The sequence below is a fragment of the Protomyctophum parallelum genome (genome assembly GCF_964188405.1).
Source record: "Protomyctophum parallelum genome assembly, chromosome: 19".
NCBI classification, from domain to species: Eukaryota; Metazoa; Chordata; class Actinopteri; order Myctophiformes; family Myctophidae; genus Protomyctophum; species Protomyctophum parallelum.
Window position 1 is genome coordinate 36517490 of NC_139717.1, and position 27271 is coordinate 36544760.

Genomic DNA, 27271 nt, shown 5'->3' on the forward strand with positions numbered 1-27271 from the left:
CACACTCACAATTATATTTATTTTGTATTTTAGAAAACAGCGAAACTACACTTTTATTGGGAAGGTATTATTCTTCCGGTTTGAGGTAAAGGAAGTTCTGGTTTGAGGGTTCCGGCCTGATGACTATAAAACAATGACTACAACATGACATAAGATATCATCCGCTCCCGACTGGATCAAACAGCAATTTAGTAACACGGACAAGGCTTTCCTCCAAAGTGGAATGTCTGGTGACGCAAGGTTAGAGTGCGCCCTCAGTATCAACTGCCCATAGCCCAGCCGACAAATGTGTCGGCTGGTTGCACTGTAGCCTATCCTGTCATATAAATGCTTTGGCTGCCATAAACATTTGTAAATGTTTATTTTCTTGTTTATGGTTTATTTCATGTACTTGGTTTAAGTTACCGCTGTGTGGGAAGTGTATTCAAATTGGTCATTGCCCAGAACCCTTTATATCGTGTGGTCTCACACACCGTAAGTGATATGAACTAATTGATAAAATGATTGACTGTGATGTGGTATTGAGATTTGACGTAATCATTTAAGAAATGTCTGTGGGGGAACTTCAGCTAAATGATGTCAAGAACATTCCTAGACATCATTCCTAGTAGGAACTCAGCCCAGTTATTAGTCCAACTCCAACACCACACCTTCACCACTTCAATAATATTTCTACTATTGCCACCTATTGATTGAAAACTGGAAATCATGAAACTGGAACTCAACAGGTACACCAAGGTCCATGTGGTTAAGCTCGGGGGCTACATTTCACTCAGCAGCAGTAAAAATGGGCCATGTGATAAATTTAATTTTGTGTAAAGCCAATGAAACAAAAACAAGCAAAAAAATAACATTTATATTTCACAAAAATATTAAAAATAGAATCCATTATTCAAGCAAACAGCAATTCTCATTTGAGATGGGATGTACTTGATGACAAAGAGTCCCATACAGCAAGCAAATTCATTTTCAGCCAAGACAAGGTAAAAGTTAATACCTACAGTAACACAACTGTACTTGTGCACACGCAGGTGTTCAATTAATAGCTCATCCTCTTGGTCAGCGGATTGCATCCTTGGCACACAATTAAGGCGTTGGAATGAATCCTCATATTTAAAAGATTAAAAGAGGAATTGCCTGTTCGCTGAGACCCTTTGTCGTTCAGTGAGAGATGAAACAGGATGTGAGGAACATAGGGAGGCGTTTGTAGTTTCAACTAGTGTTGGGATGAAAGCCTGCGCACACAGAGGGGTCCTTCAAAAGCTCCTACGTCTCCCAGGAAAGGTCATACTCTTTCAGCCTGCTGTTGAACTGCTGAGTCTCTCTGAGAAGCTGCAGGTTGCCCGGTGTGGCCCTGCCCCCCTTTCCCTGGCGCTTCGCCCTAACAGGAGACAGGAGAGGTGCTCTGATGTCACTCGCCTTGGAACCATCTTGGGTTTTCTGTGTCAGTTTTTGGACCTGCAACAATAGATGAAAAATGTAAAAATATTGAAATATATATACACTAGACTAGAGGTTCAGGCACATGTCTTGGCTGTGATTATTATGTATATTCTCTTCATGCCATGAATTGATAATAGCCATCACAACACAGACAGGAGTGTCTAAAGACTATGGGACCAATGCCTCTCAGCTTGGCACTCAGCATCAAGGGTTGGATTGGGGTTCAGTCCCTGCGATATACTAGCATCATGTGTACTTGTACATCAAGCTGCCTCATGCTACAGAAACAGGAGACAGGCTCCTGCCCTATGCGCCTCATGGCTCTGCAAGGCTTACTTTTTATGACAACACTAATACTTATCGCAGGAACATTTTATGTGCCTTGTTTTGTTGTCAGTTTTTCACAGATTATCTTTGGGAATGCTTCTGAGCTATACTGAATAGAAATATGCGTACTGTCTGCTGGTGTTTGCGGAGCTTTGTGATCTGAGCCGACTTCTCCTCCATCTTCTTTACCAAAGCCTCCAGCTCTCTCTCCAGGTCGTCTCTGTGCACACGTTGATCCGTCACATCTATCTGACTCACCAATTCCTGGTGCTCACTATATATATATATATATATATATATATATATATATATATATATATATATACACACACACACACACACACACACACACACACACACACACACACACACACACACACACACACACACACACACACACACACACACAAGTCTGTACAGGGATATGACCAGCAGGAAAACAATAACCTCATCATAGAAATGAATTATTTCTATAAGAAATAAATACTCACAAGCTCATCTGTCCTAGCTCGTCTTGCAGGGCCAAGAGCAGGTCGGACAGACAGCTCAGGGACTGAGCTGCTTGTTCAGGTGAGTGTTCGTGAGAGGCGGCGGTGGAGGCAGACAGGGCCCTGCGGAGGCTTTTCTTGGCCCCGGAGCCAGACCTGCGCATGGACTGCACTTGCTCACACAATTGGGGCTGGTGGTGCTTCATCATGTGGAGGATGCTCTGCAGGTTGGCGTGGACCGAATGGCTCGGACTCGTTGACTACAAGAACGGTGGGAATAGGAGAGAAAGCTTAGCCTCAGAGGATGGGTCTACTGATCCTTGTTGCCGTTTACCCCAAATTTAATTATTATGCCAATTAATTCCTCCCTACACACATTACTGTGTGTTGTCAACTTTGTCACCGCTGTGGTATGCCACCCCAGTCCGTAGGAGTACGTAGACACTCTACCTGCCTGGCTTCTCTCCCCCGAACACAGGCCAATTGTGTTCGGGGCAGTGGATTCAAATCCCCAGACAGGGCAGGCACTTTTCCACTGTGCCACCCGAGCGCAACATGTAGGTTTTTAAGAGATGAGATTGCAAGTATTATAGTATAGTATTGCAAATAGAAGAAGTATTGACTCACCGTTCCAGCGACAAAGGGCATTCGGTTCCCTTTGGTGTAACTCGGTGATGATGGTGGTCTTTGCCTTCTAGCGGAACTGGGAGTCTGGGGTAGGAGATTATTTGAGACGTTTTAGACGTTATTTTCACTGCTACACCCAAACAATAATCTTCCTTGTTATTAACGAAGTGACTAAAATACCCTCTTCTTCTTCTTGGGTGTGATCTCAGCACCATCTGGACACAGTTGCAGGTTAAGGTTGGCGTTGAACTCCTTCTGCAGCTGAGAACACACAATACTGTAAAGTAGAGCCTCAGATTGTCTTTTTGTTTCATTTGTTGTTTATTTTTTATGTCTGATTCTTGTATTTATTTTGCTCATCTTCTATTTTTCTGTGTAAAATTTTACATTGATTCATAAATAAACATTGAGTCCTAAAAAAAAGTTTGTGCGGATCTGAGTGTTCATATGTGTAGCTAACCTCATCTGCTTTCCCATGCAGGAGCTTACGCTCATGTTCTTCCTTCAGAAGTCTCTCCTCCAGAACAGCAATCTTCCTCTAAAAAGAACACAATTCACTTTTCATTTCAATGTCTCCAAATATATCACATGTATGGGTTATTTAATATTTTCACCTGCACTCTCAAGTTACCTCTGCCAAAGCCTGAGTTTCGTTAAGTTTCAGGCATTGCTTTTCAAGGTTCTCCAGCTTCTCACATTGGGTTTGAATATCGGAGCTGGTTAGCAGTCGCTGTCTCTGAAGTGATGCCTTGAATTGGGGATGGATTTGGTCGTAAAAAGAAGAGATATACAGACAGAGTGCTTATTAACAAGGTTGGTTGGCGGTTGCTCACCGACGCTCAGCACAGCATTTTATGATAACATTGCAGTTTTTCCTGTATCTGAGGAATGTTGTGTGTGACCGTTGCTTAATGAATATTCTTTCTGTACTGTGCAAGTGGCAGTGTGCAGGTAATCTTTCATTGATTAATAAAACACAAGAAATTGCTTAATCTTTGATAAAAAGAAACAAAAAAGGGGAGAGACATTTATATGATATCCAATATTATAGTAAGAATTATTTTGTGGTGAATTCTAGCTTTACAGTGTAATGATTCACCTGTTTCTCTGCTAGGGCATTCTTGTCTTTTTCAGCCTTCTCCACCATCTTCTTCATGTAGTCCAACTGCTTCTCAAGGACCTGGCAGCGAGCCTCAGCAGACTGCAGCTGAGAGTCTAGCTCTGAACACACCCATAAAGAGTATATAGATAAAAATATTTCCAAACATACTGTACATTGTTACACGTTCATCCAGACAAAGATCTATACAAAAATAAGTAAATCTCTCAAATGACCCACATTCTGTCAAATCCTGGATCCGTTACCTTTCTGGTTGGAGTTGTCCGTCTCAGACAAGGGAGCTTCGTTCAGTGTAGCGGGAGAGGCAGCGGCGTGCTCATAATTATGAGCAGCCAGGGAGAACCTATCAACATTAATTTCTGCTTGTTTCCTTTCCAGCTCCAACCGCCGAATCTTCTCTTGAAGTGTCTTCAGTGCCCCAATGATGGCTGAAGATAAGTAAAAGCAATGCAGGATAAGACAACCCTGCTCATTATTGTAGTTATTATGGGGCGCTAGCCCCTCCTATGTCCAGCTTTTAGTCTGTGTGCACAAACTCTATCATTACATTTAAAACATTTAAATTCCCATTGACAATGAATAGACAATATTAGATCAAAGTGTATATATAGGAGGCTTTCAACTCTCAACTGTCAGGGCATCCGAAGCGGGTGGTCAGTAAGAAGTCGGGGATGATGATATATGATGATAAGAGCGCCCCTCACTTCACACTGGATGTGATTTTTATTTAGTAGTATGAGAGAATTAAGAATTACAGGACCACATTGGAAACAATGTGTTTTTTTTGTAATTTTGTGCATTGTTATTATATAACTGTACCTCTGTACTTTTTTTACAAACTGTTATTACTGTATTCAATCAATCAATTAAACCTGCACCAATGTTTAGTCTTTTGGCAGTTGCAGTGGAGAAAACCATTGTGTGAAAAATAAATATCCACACAACACAGCACTACTAGACATTATTTTGTAAAATATACCATATAGTTTGTCAGCTATAGTTTTTGGTATTCTACAGACTGCATGTACTAATTTCCGTATACATCAATCAATACAATTTCATGGAGGAACTCATCTCTGTGGGTGGGTCACACTGCATCAACTTAGAACATCAGCCATTCTAGGCAACCATACCTTTGCTGTCAAGATCAGCTGAAGTTAGCGAGACCCTCGGACTGGGCCGCTGTTTTCCGATGATGAAGGAAGGGGACACAGGGGCTTCCCTCTCATTTGATGTTAATACAGTAATACTGTCTGGCGGATCGTAGTAACTCCCAATGTAACTGTCCTTAGAGGGTGAGTCTAAAATCTTTTAAGTAGGAGGAGAAGACAAGAACTTAAAAGTTAGTGAGATTTTTATGTTAAACAAAAGTATTTTGTTAAAAAAGGTTAAAGCTCTATGTGGTAGTAATTAATCATTGCTACAGTCAGTGTTTGTTCTAGCCCTCCAAGCAGAACCCAAATGCTACTGAAGTATCAAAAAAGTTTTACGTAGGGTCCCGAAAGGGGCTATGTTTGTTCAGTAACTAACTGGGATCGCCCCCTCTCTCCAACAGAAAATACATTTTCAGATGGGACACCTATTTAATCTATTTTGAATGATAAGATTAATTATTTATTTCGTCACTTCCAATTTCACTTGTTTATCCTGCTCATACCCATAATGAGTATGAGCTAGACAGAGCTAACGTTATTACTGCTTTGTGCAACAAAACAGGTCCTGGTTAGGGTTACTTACCAGCTGCATACAAGCCCAACTAACATTTGCTTCTCGTCTTAATACTGATGAATTTGCAACACATACAGTTTAATACGATTTTTTTTTTTACATTTAGCAGAAATAGCTCTTGCGATCTGTTAGCAGCAGACGTTAGTAGGCGTTAGTAATATTGTATTTAATAGTGCTTAGCTTACCTTGTCTTGTTTGGTCTCCATAGTGTACGGTAGACGGTACACTTAACAACACGATCGAACCTATTTCAATTCTCTGACTCCGAGTTTAGTAAGATGATAAGATCGACGATGTTATTTTCACTCGTAAGCGTACTACTGTTTATTTTTCAGTTGTGGTTCCTCTTTGGCTTTATGGCTTAGTGCCTTGTCCTCACCTTTTGAATTTCCCTCTTCCTCTTGTTCTTTACCGCTCACTGGTTCCTGGTTCCGCCTGTCTCCTCCTCACAGGGGGCGTGAGGAGCAGAGCCATCTATTTTCACTATAATTTAATTTGAAAATGTATAAATACATTTCAATAAAGCAATCTTAGCAATCTATTGGTATTATAAAACACATAATTTGGACCTGAATATTTTTTTAAGCTAGTATGTAACGCAAATATTGACCAGGGGTATTTGACTCAAATTCAATTAAATACTGGGGACTGGGTCTCTCTGCCTAGATATTACTAGGATATTACCGTACATCACACAACCAACTCGTCAGTCAGTGGAATCTACAGGTAGCTAACATACACCGATTGCTGGTGCTGCAAAACAAATTATTATTATAAATTATATAAATATTATAATATCCTACATGCGCAGCATCTCTCTTGATTTCAGACAAACATCGAAATGCGTGACGGGAGGTGTAGTTTTGAAGAGCTCGATATGAAGTCCACTTATTGAGTGTAGGGATTTTTGGAAGAATCAAAATCCCATAAATCCTTCAACTGGGCTCGTTGCCACGCCCCGAAGCAGATCCATTCGTCCATGTTGGCATAGAACCGCCCTCCATGTCTCAGAAACGTTGTCATTGGGTATTTGTCCTGCCAATCAAATGTTTATCACCACAAGTTGTTGACTCCTATCGCTACTGCCCAGGGACGAGTTCCGAGGCAAGACGTCCTATTTCCGAAGACCTGCATCAAAGAATGTGGTTTAAAGTGAGTATTTCATTATGTCACTCTTTGATTTTTACTTGTTGTGAAAGGTTTTTATTTATTCATTTACGTATTTTATTTTATCTTTACGGTGTCTTTTTCATAAGCAGCTTGAAAGCCTTAAGACAATTGACCGTAGACGAGACTGAGAGAGAATCAAGGAGAGATTGAATGGATCATTGGACCATTCGGTTTAAGTGTGCACTGTGCAGGCTTAACACATTATTATTATTTAATCACATTGGGTGAGTGTTTTTTTGATTGATTGAAATATTTATTAACAGTTTGTAGAATTTACAGTACATTTTAAGCACAAACTCAATACAAAGACTGTCAACTGTGAGTGGACGACCCAATTAAGCATTACACTTGTTTACAACAGGGTCCACATTGTTCAATTCATCAAAACATTTAAAGACATACAGACATTTAGAGACATACAAATAGACATTTCTATGTAGCTAAAGTACAGAACAGGAATTCATCATATGGGAAGCAAAAAAGGGAAAAGATACAATATACAGTGAGGGAAAATGGGGGGGGGGGGGGGGTGGGGGGGGATTCAGATTTTACAGAGGCCAGTTTCGAATTGCAGCCATCCGTAGGTGCCCTTTGAGAGCGGTTTTGAAGGAGTCAAGGGATTCACATGTCTTAATGACTGTTGGTAGGGCGTTCCACATTTTGGTGGCATAGGAGCGAAAAGAATTTAGTCCCTTGTTTGTGCCGAATCTGGGTTGTACATGGTTTGTTGCACTCCCTCTGGTGTTGTGGGTGTGGACTTCGTTTACATTAAGGAAGTATTTAGACAGGTACATGGGTATCTTGGTGGTGTATCGAATCTTGTGGACCAGACCCATTGCAAGATGCTGTACTCTGTCGTCGACCCTAAGCCATCCCAGCCTGTCAAAGTGGGCAGGGGTGAGGTGGGTTCGGGGGGTGAGGCCAAGTAGGAGCCTGACCAGTTTGTTTTGGGAGGTCTGGAGCCTTGTTTTAAGGGCCTTTGAGGTGCTGTGGTACCAAGAGGTGGATGCATAGTCAAAGAAACCTTGTACGAGGGCTCCTGTTAAGGTCTTCAAGGTGTTTTTGCTGACCAGTGAGGAGATCCTGTAAAGGAATCTTGTTCTTTGATTGACTTTTTTGATTACGTTGGTGGCCATTTTATCACCGGAAAGATTGGCCTCCAGGATGGAACCTAGGTAGGTAATTTCATCTTTTCGTGTGATAATATTGTCACCCACTCTAACCAAGAAGCCATCTGCCTTGCTGAGTTTACTATTTGATCCGAAGAGGATGGATTCAGTTTTTCCCAGGTGTAAGGATAGTTTGTTATCAGCGAGCCAGGTGCAGATTCTACCGAGTTCAGAGCTGAGGGTCTTTTCAACCTGCAGTTTGTTCCTGTCCGAGACCAGCAGTGCTGAGTCATCTGCGAACAGGAACAAGTTGCAGTCACAAGCTGAAGTCATGTCGTTAACATAAATTAGGAACAGTAAAGGCCCTAGTATGCTTCCTTGTGGGACGCCACAGCTCACTGGGAGGGGAGGGGACAGTGTTCCGTTCACCTCCACCATCTGTTCTCTCCCCTCCAGGTAGGATTGCATCCAGCTCACTGATGTGCTATCAAAACCAATAGCTTTAAGCTTGTTAACCAGTATGGAGTGGTTCACGGTGTCAAAAGCCTTTTGGAGGTCCAGCATGACCATGCCGCAGTATTTTCCAGCATCCACCTCGTGTTTGATGTGATCGCTCAAATAGAGGAGGCATGTGTCAGTGGAGTGGGATGTTCTGAAACCAGATTGGAACTCGTACAGCAATTTATTAGAGGCAAGATACTTTTCAACCTGTTCATAGACTATTTTTTCCATCACTTTCGAGATGGAGCTTAGAATAGAAATAGGGCGGTAGTTGCCGGGTTCTAATTTACTCCCTTTTTTGTACAAGGGGGTTACTTTGGCCAGTTTAAAATCTTGGGGGACCTGTCCCTGTTTGATGGAGAGGTTAACTATGTGGGTGATGACTGGAGCTATGGAAAAGGCTGAGTCTCTGAGAAATTTGGAGGGAATATTGTCATGGCCAGTGGCCTTGTGGGGTTGGAGGGCACTCAGTTTTTTAAGTACCTCCTCGGTTGTTACCATTGTCATTTTAAAATCATCTTTACAAACACCAAGGTTTTTGTAGAAGGCTTTGATGTGCTCTACACCAAAACGCCCAGAGTGGGAGGGCAGTTTGCTAACCAGCTTTGTTGCAATGTTTGTAAAGAAGATGTTCAAGTGGTTGGCTACATCGAGTTTGTCAGTGATGAGGGTGTTATTCGATTTGATGTTTATGTTAGTAAACCTGGTTTTTAGTTTCCGACCACAGCCTAGTTGATTGTTTAGTAACTTCCATAGCTCCCGAGGATTGTTTTTGATTTCCTCGGCTTTATCATTGATAAAGTTACATTTGGCTGATTTGGTCATGGCAATTACATTGTTTCTTAGCTTGTTACACTGGGCTTTTAGGTTGCACAGTTTGGTTTGGAGATCACTGTCGAAGCGCTTGCACTTGGCTAGTTTGGACTTGCATTTAAGAAGTTCAGAGCATTTGTTGTCTCTGGCTTTCATTGCAGTCAGTATGTCCGAATTCATCCATGGCTCCGAGCGGGTTTTGACCCGTGTGATTATTGAAGGAATGAACACCATGCAGTCCGTTATCTGCTCTTTGATGCATTTTACATGCTGAAAGGGAATAATAATTATAGCTACAATTTAATGAATTTATGCACCTTGTCAAACTGGTAAATTGTGTTAACGCCAGACCTTTCCCCCCTTCTTGAAGTTGTTTATTACACACCAAAATTTTTAACTTAAATCATACTGGAACTTTTGAGAATCAATCATTTTTCGCCACGATCCAAATCAGATCCCAATATCCCGCAAATTCTTGCAGTGTCTCTCTGTCGTCATCATGTTGGGACACGCCGAAATGCAGACACGCACGCGCACGCACGCACTCAATATCACGTTGCCTTCAATGCCTTGGGATGGGAGTCTATTATTCAACATAAGATGCCCCAATAATTAGAGACATGTTTGAGTAGAATGTAATTGTTTGGGATAATGGCACAGTGCAAGCTATTTATTGTGTGTTTGTTTGTTTGTTTAGCCCACCACAAGAAATCACAAAAATTAGGCCCACAGCAGAGATGGATGCACAGCCTCAGGACCTGCAGGAGCCCTTGGGGAGGTGGGACGGGCTGGGTAGCCGGGATGCAAGCTCCAGAGAAGCAGCCATGGAGCACATCCGGCAGGAAGTGATGAGGAGAGTGGAGGACATCCGTCCCATACCAGCCTCGGCCCCCTCGTCGTCCCCTGCAACGCCGAGCTCCCCCAACAGGAGAGTGGAGGACATCCGTCCCATACCAGCCTCGGCCCCCTCGTCCCCTGCAACGCCCAGCTCCCCCTCGTCCCCTGCAACGCCCAGCTCCCCCAACAGCGATCTGAATGACATCCTGGCTCGTCTCCTCATGCTCTCCAAACGGTGTCCCTTTGAAGACGTCAGGGAGCGTTTCGTGTGGCTTCTGCAAGCTGTCCAGGTAGGCCGTCCTTTAGCCCATTCTGACCTGAGATCAGATTCATACGAGGTTTCCGCCGGACACACACTGGTCTGACGAACCCATTCTGACCTGAGATCAGATTCTAAAAATGTCAGTCGCTCTTCGATTTTTCAAAAAATAGCAGACCTACAAGCTCGTATCGCGCCACTCGGTGGCGCGATATGAGCTTGTAGATCTGCTATTTTTCAATAGCTAAAGCATAACATGATGCCGACACCAAAATGGGTGCCCGTTCAGAATGGGTTAGAACAGGGTATTTCTGTGCCAAGGTACCCCAAACAACCATATAGCTTCTGACTGTGGCCTTCATTGACATTTTTATTTAACCCAAATAAATAAATAGCCAATCTACAAGCTCACAATATGTTGGAGCACAGCTATGCTTTGAATTGTTTGAATTGAAATTAAAATTTTGAGGGACACTAGCCCCTCCTATATCCAGCTTTTGGTGTGTGTGCACAAACTTGGTCCTACACAAACATTAAATTCCCATTAACAATGAATGGACAGTCAGTCAGTGTCTGAGCAAATTGTGTCTATTTGACGTCATGATGATGTACGATGATAAGAGCGCCCCTCACTTGTGATTTTTATATAGCCTACTAATTATTTATTTATTCATTTATTTATTTATTAAATTCCAATTGGCCCCCACCTCAGCCCCCACAAAACCACTGCTCTTGAATTCACAATGAGACAACTTATGTAATAAACTCCCATAAGCATTTCGCATGTAAAATAGAGTTGTATAGGAAATATACCTCATATTAATATAGCTTCTCTAGAGCTTCTCTAGAGCTTATGCTATTGTTCCACTGCCATCTGCTCCTCTCTGCACCTTTTCATAAGGTTTGCAAACACTGCCAGTGAAGCTGTATCCTTCCCTGAGCCAAACATATGAGCAGTTTGATGATGAGACACCATTTAACAGCCCCCCGCCATCTCCCTGGGCTTGTCAAGATCACATATATCTTACATAAACCACATCCATACACATAGCTGATTGCAGTTGCCCAAGTAAGCAAATTATAATTAAATATAGACATTCTCTTTAAGCAGTGAAACATAAAATGCAAACATAAAAGTAAGAAATTATGTTTTGCATTCAATTTGATGCTCAAGTCTGAATTAAAAGAAATGGAAGCGACGCAAAAAACAACAACACTTCTTTACTTAACCAAATGAACCCTAATATCCATACTCTGAGCATGTAGGTGAACATTAGGCAAAATATAAGATCTATACAAGCTTGTAGATCACCTATAATTACAGCAAACAGATTTAGTGTATAGAGAAAAAAGGTGGGGACCAAGTTTAGACTTAGAAAATATATACTGTAGATTTGAAATGTTTTGAATTGCATGTCTGTCTGTTTGCCCTCCTCTTACTTGGATTGAGGAACATGCTGTTTTTGTCATTTCAACAAAACGTGTTGCTACTAAAGTCATCACCACTGATTCACCATCACATGTATGCTATTGATTATGTGTAGCTAAATTGCTGAATATAATAAAATAAACAAATACAATATGTTAGTCAATATGAGTATTAATAAATGTTGATTATTATTTAAGGCTAAATGTTGATGTGTACTTAATGTACACACCAACAGTTGCTAAGTAGTAAGTATATGGCTTTAAATCTGGTATAAAATGTCAAAACCTTTATGAATTATAAATGGATGTATATATATGGCTTTTACTTTATATTTGGAGTTATGCTTGGCTAAGCTTGAGATTATGTCCATGCATTGCATTTATTGTGTTTATTCAGGCTTAGAAGGGTAAGTCTAAATCAAGTCAAAGTAAATAATCAGTAAACAAACAAATAATCCACACAAATTTGGACGAACTCGTATTTTAAGGGGACGTTATTTAAAAAAATGTTGCTTTGGAAATTTCACATTTGGTGGAGCTGTTATTTGCTATATGAAGGAGTGGGCAACGGGAGAATACTGCCAATGCACCGCAATGCACGCACGCACCCTGCGCACACACAGAGCGTCTGGTATTTCTAGAATTATGCTAAGCTGCATGTGCCCAAGGCTTGCCAAAGGTTGTGTTTATGAGGCAAGCTCATTTCACTCTGGTCACATCACATGGTTAAAGCCCACCAACACTTAAACACACATACACAAACAAACCACCCTCTGTTGTCAGGGATGGAGGGGGGCTCTGGTTCAGACAGACCACTAATTCCAACAGATCCGCTGATTAAAGGAGAAATCTTCGATACCACAGACAGTCCTGCCTAATGGTAATGCCCCCACCCCCCCCCCCCCTCCTCTTCTGCTGGAGGAATACTTCCTGTTTGTGGTAATGTAATGTCTCTGCAGATCACAGCTGTGAAATTGGTTCTACAATAATAGCGACAGTTTTACACCTAGCTGGCCTTTCTGGGTTTCCATTCATTTTATAACTGTTCATTTATTTATTTATTTTTCCTATCTTGCTTAACCACTTTCACCCTGACATCCTTCGTTTTGGCATGGTCATTTTCAGAAACTGTAATGTTTGTAATTATGTATTATGTTTTTCTTTCTTTTCTCCCCCCTCCTCGGTATGCCTTCTTCGGCATATCCCCGGTTCAACCCCTGGCTGGCCAGGCTCTTTACTGCGTGTCATTCCCCTGCTCTCTGCCCGCCTTTCATTATCATAATAAAGCAGAAATGTAAAAAATATATATCTTTTAACATTTGATTTTGAACTTTTTCACACTTGAATGGCCCCCCGCCCGCCTCCCCAAAAAAATAACATCTAGTACGAATCGGGCTTACGGCTTTGTCCTTGCCGTTTCCTCGCTATAGACATTTTGTGCAACCTGAGCAGCCTGCTTTCGTTGTTTGTTTTTCAAGGCACCCTGTGAATATGCAGAACAAGCTGTGATGACAGTCGCAGGGATGGGTCTCTGGGCTCGTGTTTTTGCGGTGTTGTGTTCCCCCAGTTTTGGTGAGTGCTAGAGGTTAAGGGTTACGGGGGCACAGCCTGAAATAGGGTTCTGTGTATAGGACGGGGTCAGCCTCCCACAAGCTGTCCTTGTGTAAGGGTCCGGTCTGGTGAACATGCCGGGGTCAAAATCGCTTATCCGTGGAATCTTGCAAACGTGGTCAACGTAAGCAGGTGTTGGCAGTAGGCTCTTATTGATCACCACTCAATGTATAAAGGAGTGTAGAGATGCGTATTTGCACTGCACACACACAGACAATAGTGAGTATTTGTTCTAAGTCTATGAAAGGGGTGGGCAGACTACATCAGCTGGTTCTCTCTGGCCACCATGTGCCATGCCTGGATGAAAGGATCCCAGTCTTGGGTAGTTGGACAGAGACAGAGAGTGGTTTCTTTGTGTTATGTAATTACACCATTGTGTTATGCCTTCACCCTAACTGGAATAAGAATTGCACTCAAAGCTCAACCTGTTCTTGTTGTGAAGTGGGCCGATGCTGCTGAGATTCTTGAGAATTCTTCCACATACCGTATGTTGGCCTACATTGTTGACTTGATGAACTGTAGGCAAAGTCATTACAAATACCAGATAGGCTTAAATTTCAAGTTGAATTAAAACCAATTCCACCCAATAGAATGAGTACATGTGATCCACAGGGCAGGGCCATATCTTAGGTACAGTAGTCAATGTGATGTCTAATACATATAATATATTATAGCTGTCTGTCTGTTGTTATCTATCTGCTGCTATTTTTCTATCTAACTATCTGTCAGTCGTGGGTGGCATCATTCAAATCCTCCATCTAATTTGAATCGATTCTTACTGAGTTAAATTAACACTGAGGATCTCAAATACCGGTAAGATAAAGTCAGTAAGCGTATTGTAAGATGTTTCTGAAATATCTAATGACTAGGCCATCATCACGTATTTCACAGATGAAAAGATGAGAAGCATTGAATATAAATTCTACTAGCATTTCCTCTCATGGGGGGAGAAACAGGAGCATAATCTGCTCAGATTTACATAAATAAAAAAGCAAAACCAATAAATTGTCTTACGTGGCTTAGGCTATGGGTCGATTTCCACTTGAACTCCATATTAAGTAACATCAATATGCTGTGAAGAACAAATCAACATTATGTTAGGGGCTGTTTTATATTTACAATGAAGGGGCACCGGAGGAAAAAGGCCATAAATTACTTACCCCACCAAATAATGCAAAACAGTAAACGGTTTGATTAATTATTTCCAGCTTTTTAAGAGACTTGCAGCAGAGAAGGGCTGCAGCAATTGGGCTGATCCAATCAGCATGCATGAGTCATGACTGATGTCCTTCTCCTTATAGATTGTGTGCCCTGGCCAACATTGGATATTTTATACAAGTGTTGGATAAATCCAACAGGAGGAAGTTAATGTCATAACTCTGGACAAAGCTTGCTGGTTCAGCTGTCACTGTGGCGCATTGAAGATGCTTTGTCCCATAATGAAGCACTTTTGACAGCGTAACTTTGCATACCTTTAAGCACTACAGGTTGCGCATGGCGCACATAATCATTTTCTACAGTAGCGACGAAACCAATATCCTGCTTCCTTATGAGCTGTGATATAACGATGTCAGGAGACGTTTGATGGAACTAAATGTCTTCCTTTCTTCACATAGGCCTATTATGGGCCCTTCCGTTCCCTCACAAGATGACATCACGTATTTGTCCCTTTGCTACTTAATTTCTTTTGTGGTTTAATGCGGCCTCGGTCTCTTGTGGTCTCGACACTGTCGACAGATCTGCTGGATTATGGGAGATCACTGCTAGCAATTGCTCAAACCAGGTCAGACAAATTGTGGTGGTGGGGGAGAGAGACAGAGAGCGAGGGAGGCAGCTGTAGCAGCCAGCGACCTTTGGCACAGTGAGATACTATGGATGGAGAACACGATGGAGAATAAAGCCCTGGATTTGCAGTTGAAACCAGGCTCTGCAAAGTGACGGGACAGTAATGGGGGGGGGGATGTGTAAGGTTTCTGGCCTTTCTGGGTGTGTGGATGCAGGCAGTTGGTGTGTAGTCTGTGGGGCTAGTCATCTTATTGAGCAGCACCTGAGGGTGTTTTGTTGCATTGACATTGTACTGGTATCTACCTAAGGCTCAGCTGCGCTGGGAGCACCCATACAGGCATTCCTCACCGCTAACTACGTCCTGTCTCATTGCCTAAGCAGTTAAATATCAAGGCCTTTGATAAAAATATGTATAGTCTCTGTCTATTAATTGGCAGTATTAGAAGTAGGTTTCAAATGCACAACTCAATGTACATACCGGTAGCTGTAGGCTACTTCTTTTAACTTTTTAGTCTCTGTTGTTGCTGGTTCGGTTCACTAAATCCCCAACCTGTAGCCTGATAACGGGGTGTTCATCATGTAATTGTGCAGGTTGTTATTACGTACTGCTTAACTGGCAGAAAGCTGATACACGATGATACCCGATTATGTAAGTAATTATGATTATGAGATTATATGATTATGTTATATGATTATGTAAGTAATTATGTAAGAAATGTAAGTAATTAATTCCAGTGATGAGATACCATGACATATGTGGGGAACACAGACTAATGTACAATTTTCAAACTAAATATCACTGACAATCATATTTTCTGACTGAGACTGTGAAAAAACATTGATTTTGAGTTTTTTTTATGAACCGGTATATATATCGTATATTAGGCAAAACAAATTGGACCTGCGAGGTGATTCAAAATACTACATGAGTAGTGACAATGTGCACTCGCACACCAACTGCATGCTTTGATCCAAAAATCCAGACAGGCCCCCACCTTTTATACCAGTCGAGGATCAGCCTTCGCTCAGAGAAACCAGTGCTGTCTGCTGCAGACTGGGGAACACTAAGTGTGTGTGTGTGTGTGTGTGTGTGTGTGTGTGTGTGTGTGTGTGGGGGGGGGGGGGTGTATGTGGGAAGTATGGAACTAGGTCACTGTCAATCCTGTTGGAAACTTGCAGCAACGACAAGAAAGGCTGCTTTCAACCACCTTATGTAGTACATGTCAGGAACCCCATGGTTTTGGTTGCAAAGCTGCAACCAAGATGAATTTAATTTGCAATTCCTCTTGATTTGCGTTTCATTTCTTTGTAATAACACTTTGAAATGTTAACGTTAAAGTACAGCATGTGTGTCGTGAGGACTGCATTCTCCTAGCGGAGAGGGACAGATCGTGTTGCGTATGGCTCTTTGAGTCAGTCGTCATGGTACCAGTGGCATGAGGGGCATGATGGGGTAGGTCGGTTGGCACAGTTGCTGGGGGGTGGGGTTGGCTGGGGTTGTGGTGGGGGGCTTGCTCTTCTGAGTGCTATTTCTGGCCATGCTATTCAGGAACCAGAGCGAGAGAAGGCAGGGTAGAAGATGGGAGTGATAGAGGTAAATAACAAGAGAAAAGCTAGAAGGAAAAACAAGGGGGTTATGGATAGAAGAAAGAGGAGGAACACCTACAGTATGGACTAACAGGGGCTGAATGCCAAGCCTGGGAGAGGACAGGAAGCAAGGGAGAAAAGAGAAAGACATGAGGTTTAACAAATGCTGGCTTTCTCTGTATTCAGCCGGCATACAACCTCTAGTGGAAAACTACCAGCATCCAACAACTACGAGCCCCACTCTCTCCAGGCTGATAATGCAGACAGAGCCCAGCACGACCCCAAACCCCAGGCAGGAGGAGGAGGAGGGGAGAGGGGGGCATGAACAGGACGAGGCAAGGCAGAGGACGACAGTAACAAAGTGCTGCAGCAGGAGGTGGGAAGGGAATGACTATAACGTCTGAGTTATACAAAGTTGCGTGTGGGTGTCTGCTCTACAAGCTCTCAACGTGTCATGCTGCAATGCGCCGCGAGCTTGTAGATCGACTATCTTTGGTGCGCAACACCTGCACGCAACTAAGTATAGATCAGGCTTAATGGACTCTCTGAGGGAGATTAACAACAATAATGATAAATTAGAGGACATGTATGTCCAAGCTGAAATCGCAACATCCATGTCCTCCTGCTTAATGCGCTTGCTTCAAATCGCAATTCTCTCTCTTTAATTTCTTACTTCCCTGTCTAACCTAATAAACATATGCACATGAACACACACAGACACACACTCATACACTGTGCAGTTTGGCAGAACAGAATTCTCCTTGTCGAGAGTAACGATAACGTAGTCATGTGGTTGCTGCTCAGCCCTGCATAAACAAGTCCTCACATCACTAACTCTCTCTCTCTCTCTCGCCTTCTCTGTACGACATGAACACAAACACACCCAAGCACACATTAACCTGCTTCATGGTCATCCTAAACACAGACAAGAAAACATGGTAAAATCTTGGACTGTCTCTGAGAGACGTACAGTACCTTGCCATCAGTCACATAGACACACACTCTGATCTAAATTATAATGACTGTGGAATAAATACACGGCAAATTAGATATTTACCCTTGATCGTCCCATTAAAAACAAGTGACAGACAAAATATAGTTAGATAGATAGTTTCAGGAGGACTGATTAAATCAGACCAAATTTGTTTTTAATTATAACCTTTCAAACAGACACACACACACACACACACACACACACACACACACACACACACACACACACACACACACACACACACACACACACACACACACACACACACACGGGTGAACTACATTCAGAACCAATGTGATCACTGCTATTGAAGTGGTTTGGTACCATATATACCTTCTGTCTCATCAATCCTAAATCTCAAGCATTTATGATTGAATATTGAATTACGCTTCCATCTGTTGAAGATTCAATTTGACTGAATGCATCAGCGACTGACAAAGCAATGTGAAAGGTTATCCTTATTTCATTTGCATGCTCTTGTGCAAAGATTTACTGAGCAAAATAAACGCAGTTCCTCTATTTCTACACTTGAGGGCGCTCTCTACCATTCTTTCTACCTACCTATCCTTAATGCTCTTAAGTTACTTGATGGTACTTTTCCATGCACAAGGCTGAATACATGCAATTCCAGGACATGATCTTTTATCTTTTGCTCTAGTCACTCCGCTAGTGTGTGTGTGTGTGTGCGTGTGTGTGTGTGTGTGTGTGTGTGTGCGCATCTATGTGTTTGCACACAGCTGACTGTGTTTGTGTGGGGGTGTGTATATATGTCTCTTGAGAGATTTATCATCGCGTACACGCAGGATTTAGAAGCATCCTGATGAGTGGATCAGGTAACCCAGCATGAATATAGCCCCACCCCCCCTAACCCTACCCCCCCCCCCCCCCTCCCCCCCCCCCCCCGGTAGGGCTCCAGATCTCATCCTGATGTACCCTATTAGGTAATGACCACAGAGCCACTGACTGCCAGGCTCACGTCAGCCAGCCAGCCAATCTGCCTGCCTGTCTATATGGTTCGATATGTACTTCATAATAATACAGGTCTACTGTAAGTAGTTACTAGACAAATACGCCAGTGCTTCTCCCTTCTGGGGGTCAGCACTGAAAGGAACCAAAGGCTGGGTGCAAGAGCCTGCATTGTGGTGGTCAGGCTATAATCAAAGGCACTACTTTGAGGGAGGGACTGATTGCGGTTAAGCTCAAGGTGAAATCGGTGATGTGATGTGATGCAATCAGTTGAAACAACTGCAGACCGCTGAAATAGAGCCCATCAGTCACACGCAGTTGAAAGCTATACACCGTAAAATCCCCAGTCTTAATTAAACTCTGAGAGTGTAAAAAAAAATGGACTCGTTATGGTCTTACTTAGGTCCATTTTACACTGTTGTAAAATCCTTGATATACTGAGGATTTGACCGCGTACTTATCTGTACTACTATCCTGTATGTATTATTACAACTATTCCAACTCTGTAACGCTGTAAATCCATAGTGTTTTACTGTACCAAATGGACCCACCCATTTGGTTACATTTGTGCACTCTTGGAGTTAAATTAACACCTCGAGTACAGTAATTGAGTAAATGTACTTTACACCAGGGCCATTCAAGGCCCATTATTTATTCTGCATTTGAGCCACAGACCACCATTTGATAACATTTAGCCTCGCAGACCCAAACCTAAAGAACATTTTGTTGTTGTTGGATAAGAGTTTGTCCACAATAAGAGCATAACACGCAAACATTGATCAAAATAACATAATTCTTCTATACATTCTAATTGTGCAGACTTCTTGTAAATTAAGTAATGCAGATGTTAACAATAATTGAACTCTTGAGAGCGTAAAATGAAATTCATTTCACGCTCTTAAGAGTTAAAGATCTAATAAAAGGTTCATTTGGTTACCATCTCTCCATCATTTATCTGGGGACCACCTGGAGGGGACCACCTGGAACCCCCTCGAGGTAGCCTGGCATGGCCAGACTAATATCACTGCGTATTTATTAGTCTGGTTACAAATAGATTCCAACGTCACAGCAAAAAAAGGCTCACTTTGAATAGTGGGCTCTGATTGGTCACCCACATCTCTGGGGTGAGCGAAATGTCATTCAAACTGAGGAGCGCCCAGATCAATCTCCCCAGCGATTTCCTTTTCCTGTGGCAGATTTGTCTGGTCTCCAGTCTACCCTCAAGGACCACTGGTGGTCCCCGGACCACTGGTTGAAAACCACTGCTTTAGACCGCTGGTGAGAGCTGTGTGGCGCTGCTGGAGGAGCCGTGCCGCTGAGTTCACGGTCAGCGATGTGCGTTGCCAGACCAGCGGCGTGTTGGCTTAAGCCTGGTTGTGTTGTTTTCTCAGTGTGTGCGTGGTATTGTTTCAGGTCCAGTGTGTGTAGAGTGGTTCCAGAGGTATTGTGCTCTCTCCTCATGGGGCATTGTCTCTGGTCTGATGTATGCGGCGCGCGTGTTTATGTTGGGAGACTAGTTTGTCAGGACAGTGACAGTTCAGCACTACGGGACCTCAGCGTTCCCACACTTCCTCACCTTTGACCTCGGGTTCAGCTTCCCCGAAACTAAGCCCAAGTGTGTCTACCCTCTGTGCGTGTGCGTGTGCATGTGTGTGTGTGTGTGTGTGTGTGTGTGTGTGAGAGAGAGAGTAGAGTGAGTGATTGACAAGCAGTGTTTGACTGTTTGTAAAATCTTTGTGGGTAGGGGTGTGTGTCTGTGTCTCCGTGTTTATTTAGGGTAGAAAAACGCTTGTATGTATATCGATCCTTGTCTGTCTGTGTCCTGATGCTCACCAGACAGACGGCTGCGTTACTAGGGATTTCTTGCTGTTGAACTGCAAAAGACCTCAGTATGCAACAATATACCATTATGCACGCTGAAAATATGTGAGTGTTTGTTTTGTCAGAGATATTCCAAAGAGGCACTGATGTATTCTATATGTTAAGTGATATAGTTTTGTAGTTAGAAAATATTGACTGAAATCATTCATTTAAATTCTAACACTGTTGCAGGTGTTACTGTATGTCTGTATAATATATTTGTTTCCTTTCCTTTCCGAAGCCTTTAGTGTATGTCCATGCATACGTGCCTACGGTATATGACCTAAATGATGTCCCTCATGTAGGCTCATGTTGACAGTCTACAGGGCTGCATGTTGCAACCAGACATAACTTTGCTATAAATATATGGGTGTCACGGGGTACTTAAGAGGGTATACAGTATGCCTGATACACACAAGCTATCTTGTGATTGTATAACTTGACATGCTACAGTATGCTATAAGTTGTTAAGTTAATTATGCATGATAGTGTAAAAGGGGGGTTTCACTTTTGAAAGACTTTTGGGGTCATTTTCACCCCTACACTGGCTTTTGTCTGCACACTGTACAGTATTTCTTTTTAAATATTAAAATATTTGATATTCATTCGTTCAAACCCACGCCCCTCACATTGCACATTCACCTTCAAACTTTAACCGTTAACCACAGTCCTGCTCCGGGTGATTGTCCAAATGAATGGACAATACTGATTAGTTATATTTACAAAATCAATGTTATTTTCAAATTTGACACACACGTTCCACACCACGCGTGTTCCACACCACCACAGGGATACACTGTTGTCCAGAGCCAGCACAGTTTAGCCTCTGCCCAAGCTCTGGACAGGGCCCAAATTTGCCAATTGATCACACCTGATCACCCCAAGTTCTGACATCACAATGGTGTTCTGATCTGCATAGACTCCATATTTGGGCATGCCTGACAAAGAACTCCATATAAGGGCATAAAATGGACACAGACATAACTGGTAGGGGCATGCACGACGACTCATAAGCAGTGCGGTGTGTTTGATCAAATGAACATCAAATATCTAGTAAATATTCAATCTTGTCTCGGATGAGGTGCACAAAAGCAGGTGAGTATACTTGAAAAGTGTTTCAAAATGAAATTCCCCTTTTATAAGTCTGACTGAAAATAGCAAAGGTACAAGCTCACAAATCATAAGCAGTACAGGCATGTAACGATATAATTTAATCACATTCAAGTGCTTTTGGAGAGAAATGAGACAGACTCCATGCAGTCACTTTCAGTAGTAGAGCACTGCAGAGGGGAGCTGTGTGTGTGTGTGTGTGTGTGTGTGTGTGTGTGTGTGTGTGTGTGTGTGTGTGTGTGTGTGACTGTAACCAGGTGATGGCTGTTGACGCTCGTTAATCCATCAAGGAAGGCAATTATGTTTCTGCACTGTCAAATAGGTCTAGGCTACATCTATCCTAAGATGGCATCAAAGAAAGCTTTTTTATTTACATTTTAACCCGAGCTAGGTCCTATCCTAATAAACAAGGTAATTTTTCTGGAAAATATTTTTTGTTTAAAAAAATCGTATTGTGAACCTAATATCATGACTCGAGTCGTATCGTGATTTCATTGAATCGTTACATGCCATTTTTATTATAGCATTTTTATTTTATTTTTATTTTTTAATATAAATCTTTTTATTGGGTTTTTTTCCCCCTCCCATGTGGGGTCCTTGTTCATGTCAACATATACATTTGTAATACATAGATATAGACACCCTCCCGTCCACCCACTATAAGCAACCACTCTTCCCCAATGCAGAGCGACTGTGGCTCAGGAGGTAGAGCAGGTCGTCCAATGATCCATGGGTCGGCGGTTCGAATCTAGGCTCCTCCTGTCTACATGTCGAAGTGTCCTTGGGCAAGACACTGAACCCCAAATTGCTCCCGATGTGCTGGTTGGTGCCTTGCATGGCTTCCGCCGCAATCGGTGTATGAATGGGTGAATGTAATGCATGTAATGCACAATCTATGTAAAGCGCCTTGGATAAAGCCGCTAAATAAATGCACCATTTACCATTTAGAGACAATACTAGAGAAAGGAGAGGGAGGGCAGCGGAGGAGCACCAATTTACAAAAAAAAAAAAATTGATAGATGTTTACATGCGGTTCAGGGAAATCTAAAAATATGAATGAGACTGCAAGCGGGACGCTGAGTGTCTGTACCCTGCTAGTGTGTTTTTCACACTCAGCCGCGCCTCCCCATGTTTATCGCCCACACACACCTCTGCCTAACTGTCTGTTGTGTCTGTTTTGTTAGTCTGTCTGTTATTAGTGAAAGTGCTGTGGGAGGGGTGTTGTGTACTGTATGTGTTTGTCCTTTGCAGTAAAATCCTCAGAGTGAATTTAATCGCGAGACTGTCAAAATGGACCACATCCATTTGTACACCCTCAAGATTGACACGAACATAGTGTTTACTGTGTGTGTGTGTGTGTGCGACCGATGTGGTTGATAATGCGTTGAGTCGGTCTGTGCAGAGGATGTCCCCAGAGGTCAAAGACGAGACCTTTTTAGACGTGTGCACGTGAGCCCTGTACGTTGCTCCAAAATTTTAAGAAGATTCACGTGTCATGAGAGGAAATGTCCATGTTCCTCTTTTAAGTGTGTGTGTGTGTGTGTGTGTGTGTAGAGTATTTATGTGTTTACTTTAATTTCCAAGAACTTGTACTCTGTGTCCCAACAGATAGGTATGCACGCCATACTAGATAATAATAATAAGGGTAATAATAAAAATAATAATAATAATAGGGGAAAAAACATTGTATTGCATAATAGCCCCTCCGTCATTGATGACATGACCATTGGGTTAAACGGGTTACATCATGCCCTCATCCAGCCTATTAGACCCCTGGGTACACTCTGTTATTCTCAACAGCCGCACGCACGCACGCATGCACACACAGTCACACACACACACACACACACACACACACACACACACACACACACACACACACACACACACACACACGCACGCACTCACACAGTCACACAATCACACATACACACACACCACACACACACACACACACACACACACACACACACACACACACTACTGCTAGGCGCTCCTGGAATGTGCAAGTCCTATTACCTCACAGTACCTCACTGCTGAGGCCACTGACAATGACAACCACGCGTTGACAATGAATATACATGTGGACATTTTTCTCATACTTTGCTTGCTTGTTTTCCATATAGAGTCAGGTAGCCTAGTTGTTGACGACGGAACATATGACACACATGGCCTGCAGCAGTAAGCCTAGAAAGCAGGGACTCCCAGTTCAACCTGGAAGCACAAAAACATCAAACCAGCCAAGTCCAGGGGCAATTATATTTTACCTGCATTTTGACATTGTTGACTACCGGTACATTGATATTTTGTAATTACGCAACCAATGTGTCCCATTTCTTAACCACTTTCCAACTGGCAACTCTATTTTTGGCATCATTATAGGTGTTTTCAGAACATTTAATTATATTTTTAATGGCTTAATGATCTTAATGATCTACAGATGGCTGGTTTTGAGTAGGGCTTACGACGGTTCAATAAACTAAACTAAACAGCTTACGTGTTTATTACATTTTTTCGCCTCAAAGTTGATCTCAAATACAAACTATTAAAATCTAGACTGATGCAAACTGTTTCACAAGTATAAACATTATTTACCATTTGAGTACATGTGGAATGCAGGTATGGACTGAAATTTGTGAATATTAATTGCCAATATTATTTGAAATCGAGTTAAATGGATTTGCTTCAAAATCGGCTGCTTTCTTATCATTTCAAATTCATGGGGGATCATTTTGTTTTCCTTTGAGAAAGTCGCGGGCTGGATTGAGATGGTCCAGGGGAGCTGTGGTCCAGCTGGTCTTGCAAGTTCTAAGTACTGTGGATGGTGAGGGCATCTTTGTCGGGTTTTTCTTTAGCCATTGTTTGGAGGCTTTACTGCAGGCTTGTTAAGTTTCTGAGGTGACAGAAAAATGAGAACGGGCCGTAGTCGTTTAATCTCTAAAGGCCAAAGGGCATTAGCCAGGGATCTAAATGCTGTGGAAATGTTTGGAAACAATGCTGTTCATTGTATAATGACCAAGGGGAGATGACCAGGTGGGGGGGTGGCAGGAGGTTCAGGAAGGAGATGCAAAGCTAAAACGACAGAGCAAAAGAGAGAGGGTGGTATGGCGGTGTGGGATACCATGAAGGAAATATGTACATTAAACATTTATGCAAATTATTGTGCTACAGTATGAAAGCCGGAGACGTTCCAGGGGGATTCCAACCTCTAGTTCATTCAGAAACATTCAGAAACAGAAAATGTAGTCTGACTGTCTAAGTGATGCTGTACTGTGTCAGTTTTCCTACATTTCAGTATATAATGGCAGAAGAAAATCAGAACCTTCACAGGGGCAGTCTTCTTATTTTGTCACTGATGTTCCCAACGAATTGTGACAAAACAGGTTAAAGACTGGTCGGGGACCAACCGATCAGCCGAGTCGCTGGGCCAAAGCAATGGAGATAGATCTAGGCCAGTAGTTCTAAGTGGGGTCCAGGGACAGAGGGGTTTCGGTATTGACCCTTACAGGTCTGTAACTCTGAGAGTTAATGGGGAAATTAGCAAAGTTTGAGAACCACTGATCTTCCTAGGCCATAGAAAGCTTAATCATGAGAAATCCAGAAAGCATGCATGTTCCTGAATGTTCTACTTCTACGCTGGCAGAGCGCCACGCCTTGGCACTCTCCGCAGGTTTCTAGGCATCTCATCGTGTGTATTGCTGTAAACAGTTTAATTCCCCTCAGGAAAGCAAGACCCTGATAAACCAGCTAAAATATACTGTAGATGCAGTCTCTATAGTCACTCAGTCGAGCCATGCAGTCTCTCTGTCTCTCTGTCCGTCTCTCTCTCTCTCTCTCTCATATTACCTCTAGGGATAACCAACCAGTAAATATCCCTAAGCTCTGAACAAATATATCAGCTTTCGAAAGTATCAGTGCTAATCTCACCAATAAAGGACTTGAATATGGGTGACTGGAGTCTCCGGGCCCATTCGGGTCATATCAGGTTATCTGGGTCCATCCATTCCCCATAAACAGCCCCCCCCCCCCCCCCTCCCCCTCCCCAATCAATCAGGGTATTGATTGGTTTGTTTCAAGGGGGAGCGGGTGGCCCATACTGGCCCCAACATCTCATTACAGTGGATGCCAATGGAGACGGGAGTAGGAATTAAAGAACGTTATGAGGCCCCGTTGTCATAAATCCTACAGAACACAGTCAAAGTGTGATGTCACGTCGGAGAGCAAAAACAAGAGATAGCTTATGTAACAGGTTTATTTCAGGACATTGGGCAACAGACTGTCAGCTGAGTGGTGCTGCTGCTGTAGCATACCAATGCAAATGTCAACATATCACTGTAAAATATGTCTTTCCCGAGTATGCATATACTGTATTTGCGTATATGCTAATTGTTCCTGGCTCATTTATACAAATGTTGAAAAATGCCCACGGTTCCTGCACAGTAAATACTGGTGTTAATGTATCTTAGAGAGTTTAAGTTTTTGTTGTGAGTTTAAACTAAAATAAAGAAAAAGGGCCTTTTTCAGATTAGGAGTGCTCATTCTCTCATGGAGTCAGTTGTAGTTCCTTATCTAATTGGGCCCAACCATTGTGTGAAGTGCTGTAGGCTGCTTGTCTGTTTGTATTTTTTAGATATTGATTCTATATGGTCAGTCGCCATTTAGTCTTGAGATTGTACAGTATGAGAGTCTTAAACACGGTCATGCACGCACACACACACACACAAACACACCAATAACGTCTTCTATTTTTGAGGGGCGCTGCCGCGCTAGGCTAGCTGTATATAGGAGGGGCTAGCCCCTCTTACACAAACATTAATTCCCATTGACAATGAATGGAGAAGTCTACGTCATAGTGTCTGAGCAAATCGGCTTAGTGTCTATTTTTGTCTTCCCATTGACAATGAATGGAGAATTTTATGTCATAGTGATTTGATTTCATTTGATGATGATGTACGATGATAATAGCGCCCCTCACTTCACAGGGGTGTGATTTTTATATTAATTTGTGTAACTTAGTTGTACGTCTCTACTCTTAACCTGTCCAATGGTTCATGCATGTCTACCTCTGTGCTACTATCGACACAATTTCCCCAAAATTGCATGCACAATTGGTGCATGTGAATGAATGCCCATTGTTTATTGTACGGTTGACAACACATTTCATATGAATTTCATCTTTCAACTTGCACAACCTCCCTCTCCACTCCGTCAACATCCTTTTGCGGCGCCACGTCATATTCATTGCTTGTGTTTTGAAGGGTACTACATTTGGGACTTGCCATGTCATTCCTCACGTAGGAATATGGGTCACTAGGTCTCTGTGAATATGGGGGAAGAAGTAGATGATGTGTGGGTGTTGAACTAAGGAACCACTGTGAAATACCGCAGGTGTCCGCATGTTTCTGGACGCAGGCATGTGAAGGTGACCTTCCAACTGAGACCTTTGTCATCAGCGCGTCACCCCCGGACGAGTCCTGAGTGCTCCCTCGCCATCCACGTATGATAACA

At 42.5% G+C, this 27271-nt stretch overlaps 2 protein-coding genes across 2 annotated transcripts in view; one reads left to right on the forward strand and one right to left on the reverse strand.

The window, feature by feature from the left end:
• Positions 1-265: 265 nt before the first annotated feature.
• cep57l1 (centrosomal protein 57, like 1) lies at positions 266-6102 on the reverse strand. The gene is made up of 11 exons (XM_083790977.1): positions 5919-6102; positions 5139-5313; positions 4251-4433; positions 3985-4106; positions 3517-3633; positions 3346-3423; positions 3066-3146; positions 2886-2969; positions 2262-2518; positions 1900-2044; positions 266-1458 (listed from the first exon to the last, which is right to left on the reverse strand). Exons 1-11 carry the CDS (start codon positions 5937-5939, stop codon positions 1267-1269), a joined length of 1455 nt encoding a protein of 484 aa, XP_083647103.1. The 5' UTR covers positions 5940-6102; the 3' UTR covers positions 266-1266.
• Positions 6103-6827: 725 nt separating this feature from the next.
• The window catches only part of sesn1 (sestrin 1), a 71918-nt gene continuing 51474 nt past the window's right edge, over positions 6828-27271 (forward strand). Inside the window, exons 1-2 of the mRNA XM_083790973.1 lie at positions 6828-6885; positions 10024-10453. Coding sequence (XP_083647099.1) covers positions 10064-10453 — 390 coding nt within the window. The 5' untranslated portion in view covers positions 6828-6885; positions 10024-10063. The remainder of the gene's footprint in view (positions 6886-10023; positions 10454-27271) is intronic.

Coding starts and splice junctions, on each gene's coding strand:
- cep57l1 (XM_083790977.1), bottom strand. CDS start 5,939: ATGGAGACCAAACAAGACAAG. Junction 4,107..4,250: donor GGACAACTCCAACCAGAAAG/GTAACGGATCCA, acceptor GGGTGTGTTCAG/AGCTAGACTCTCAGCTGCAG. Junction 3,147..3,345: donor TGCATGGGAAAGCAGATGAG/GTTAGCTACACA, acceptor GTGTGTTCTCAG/CTGCAGAAGGAGTTCAACGC.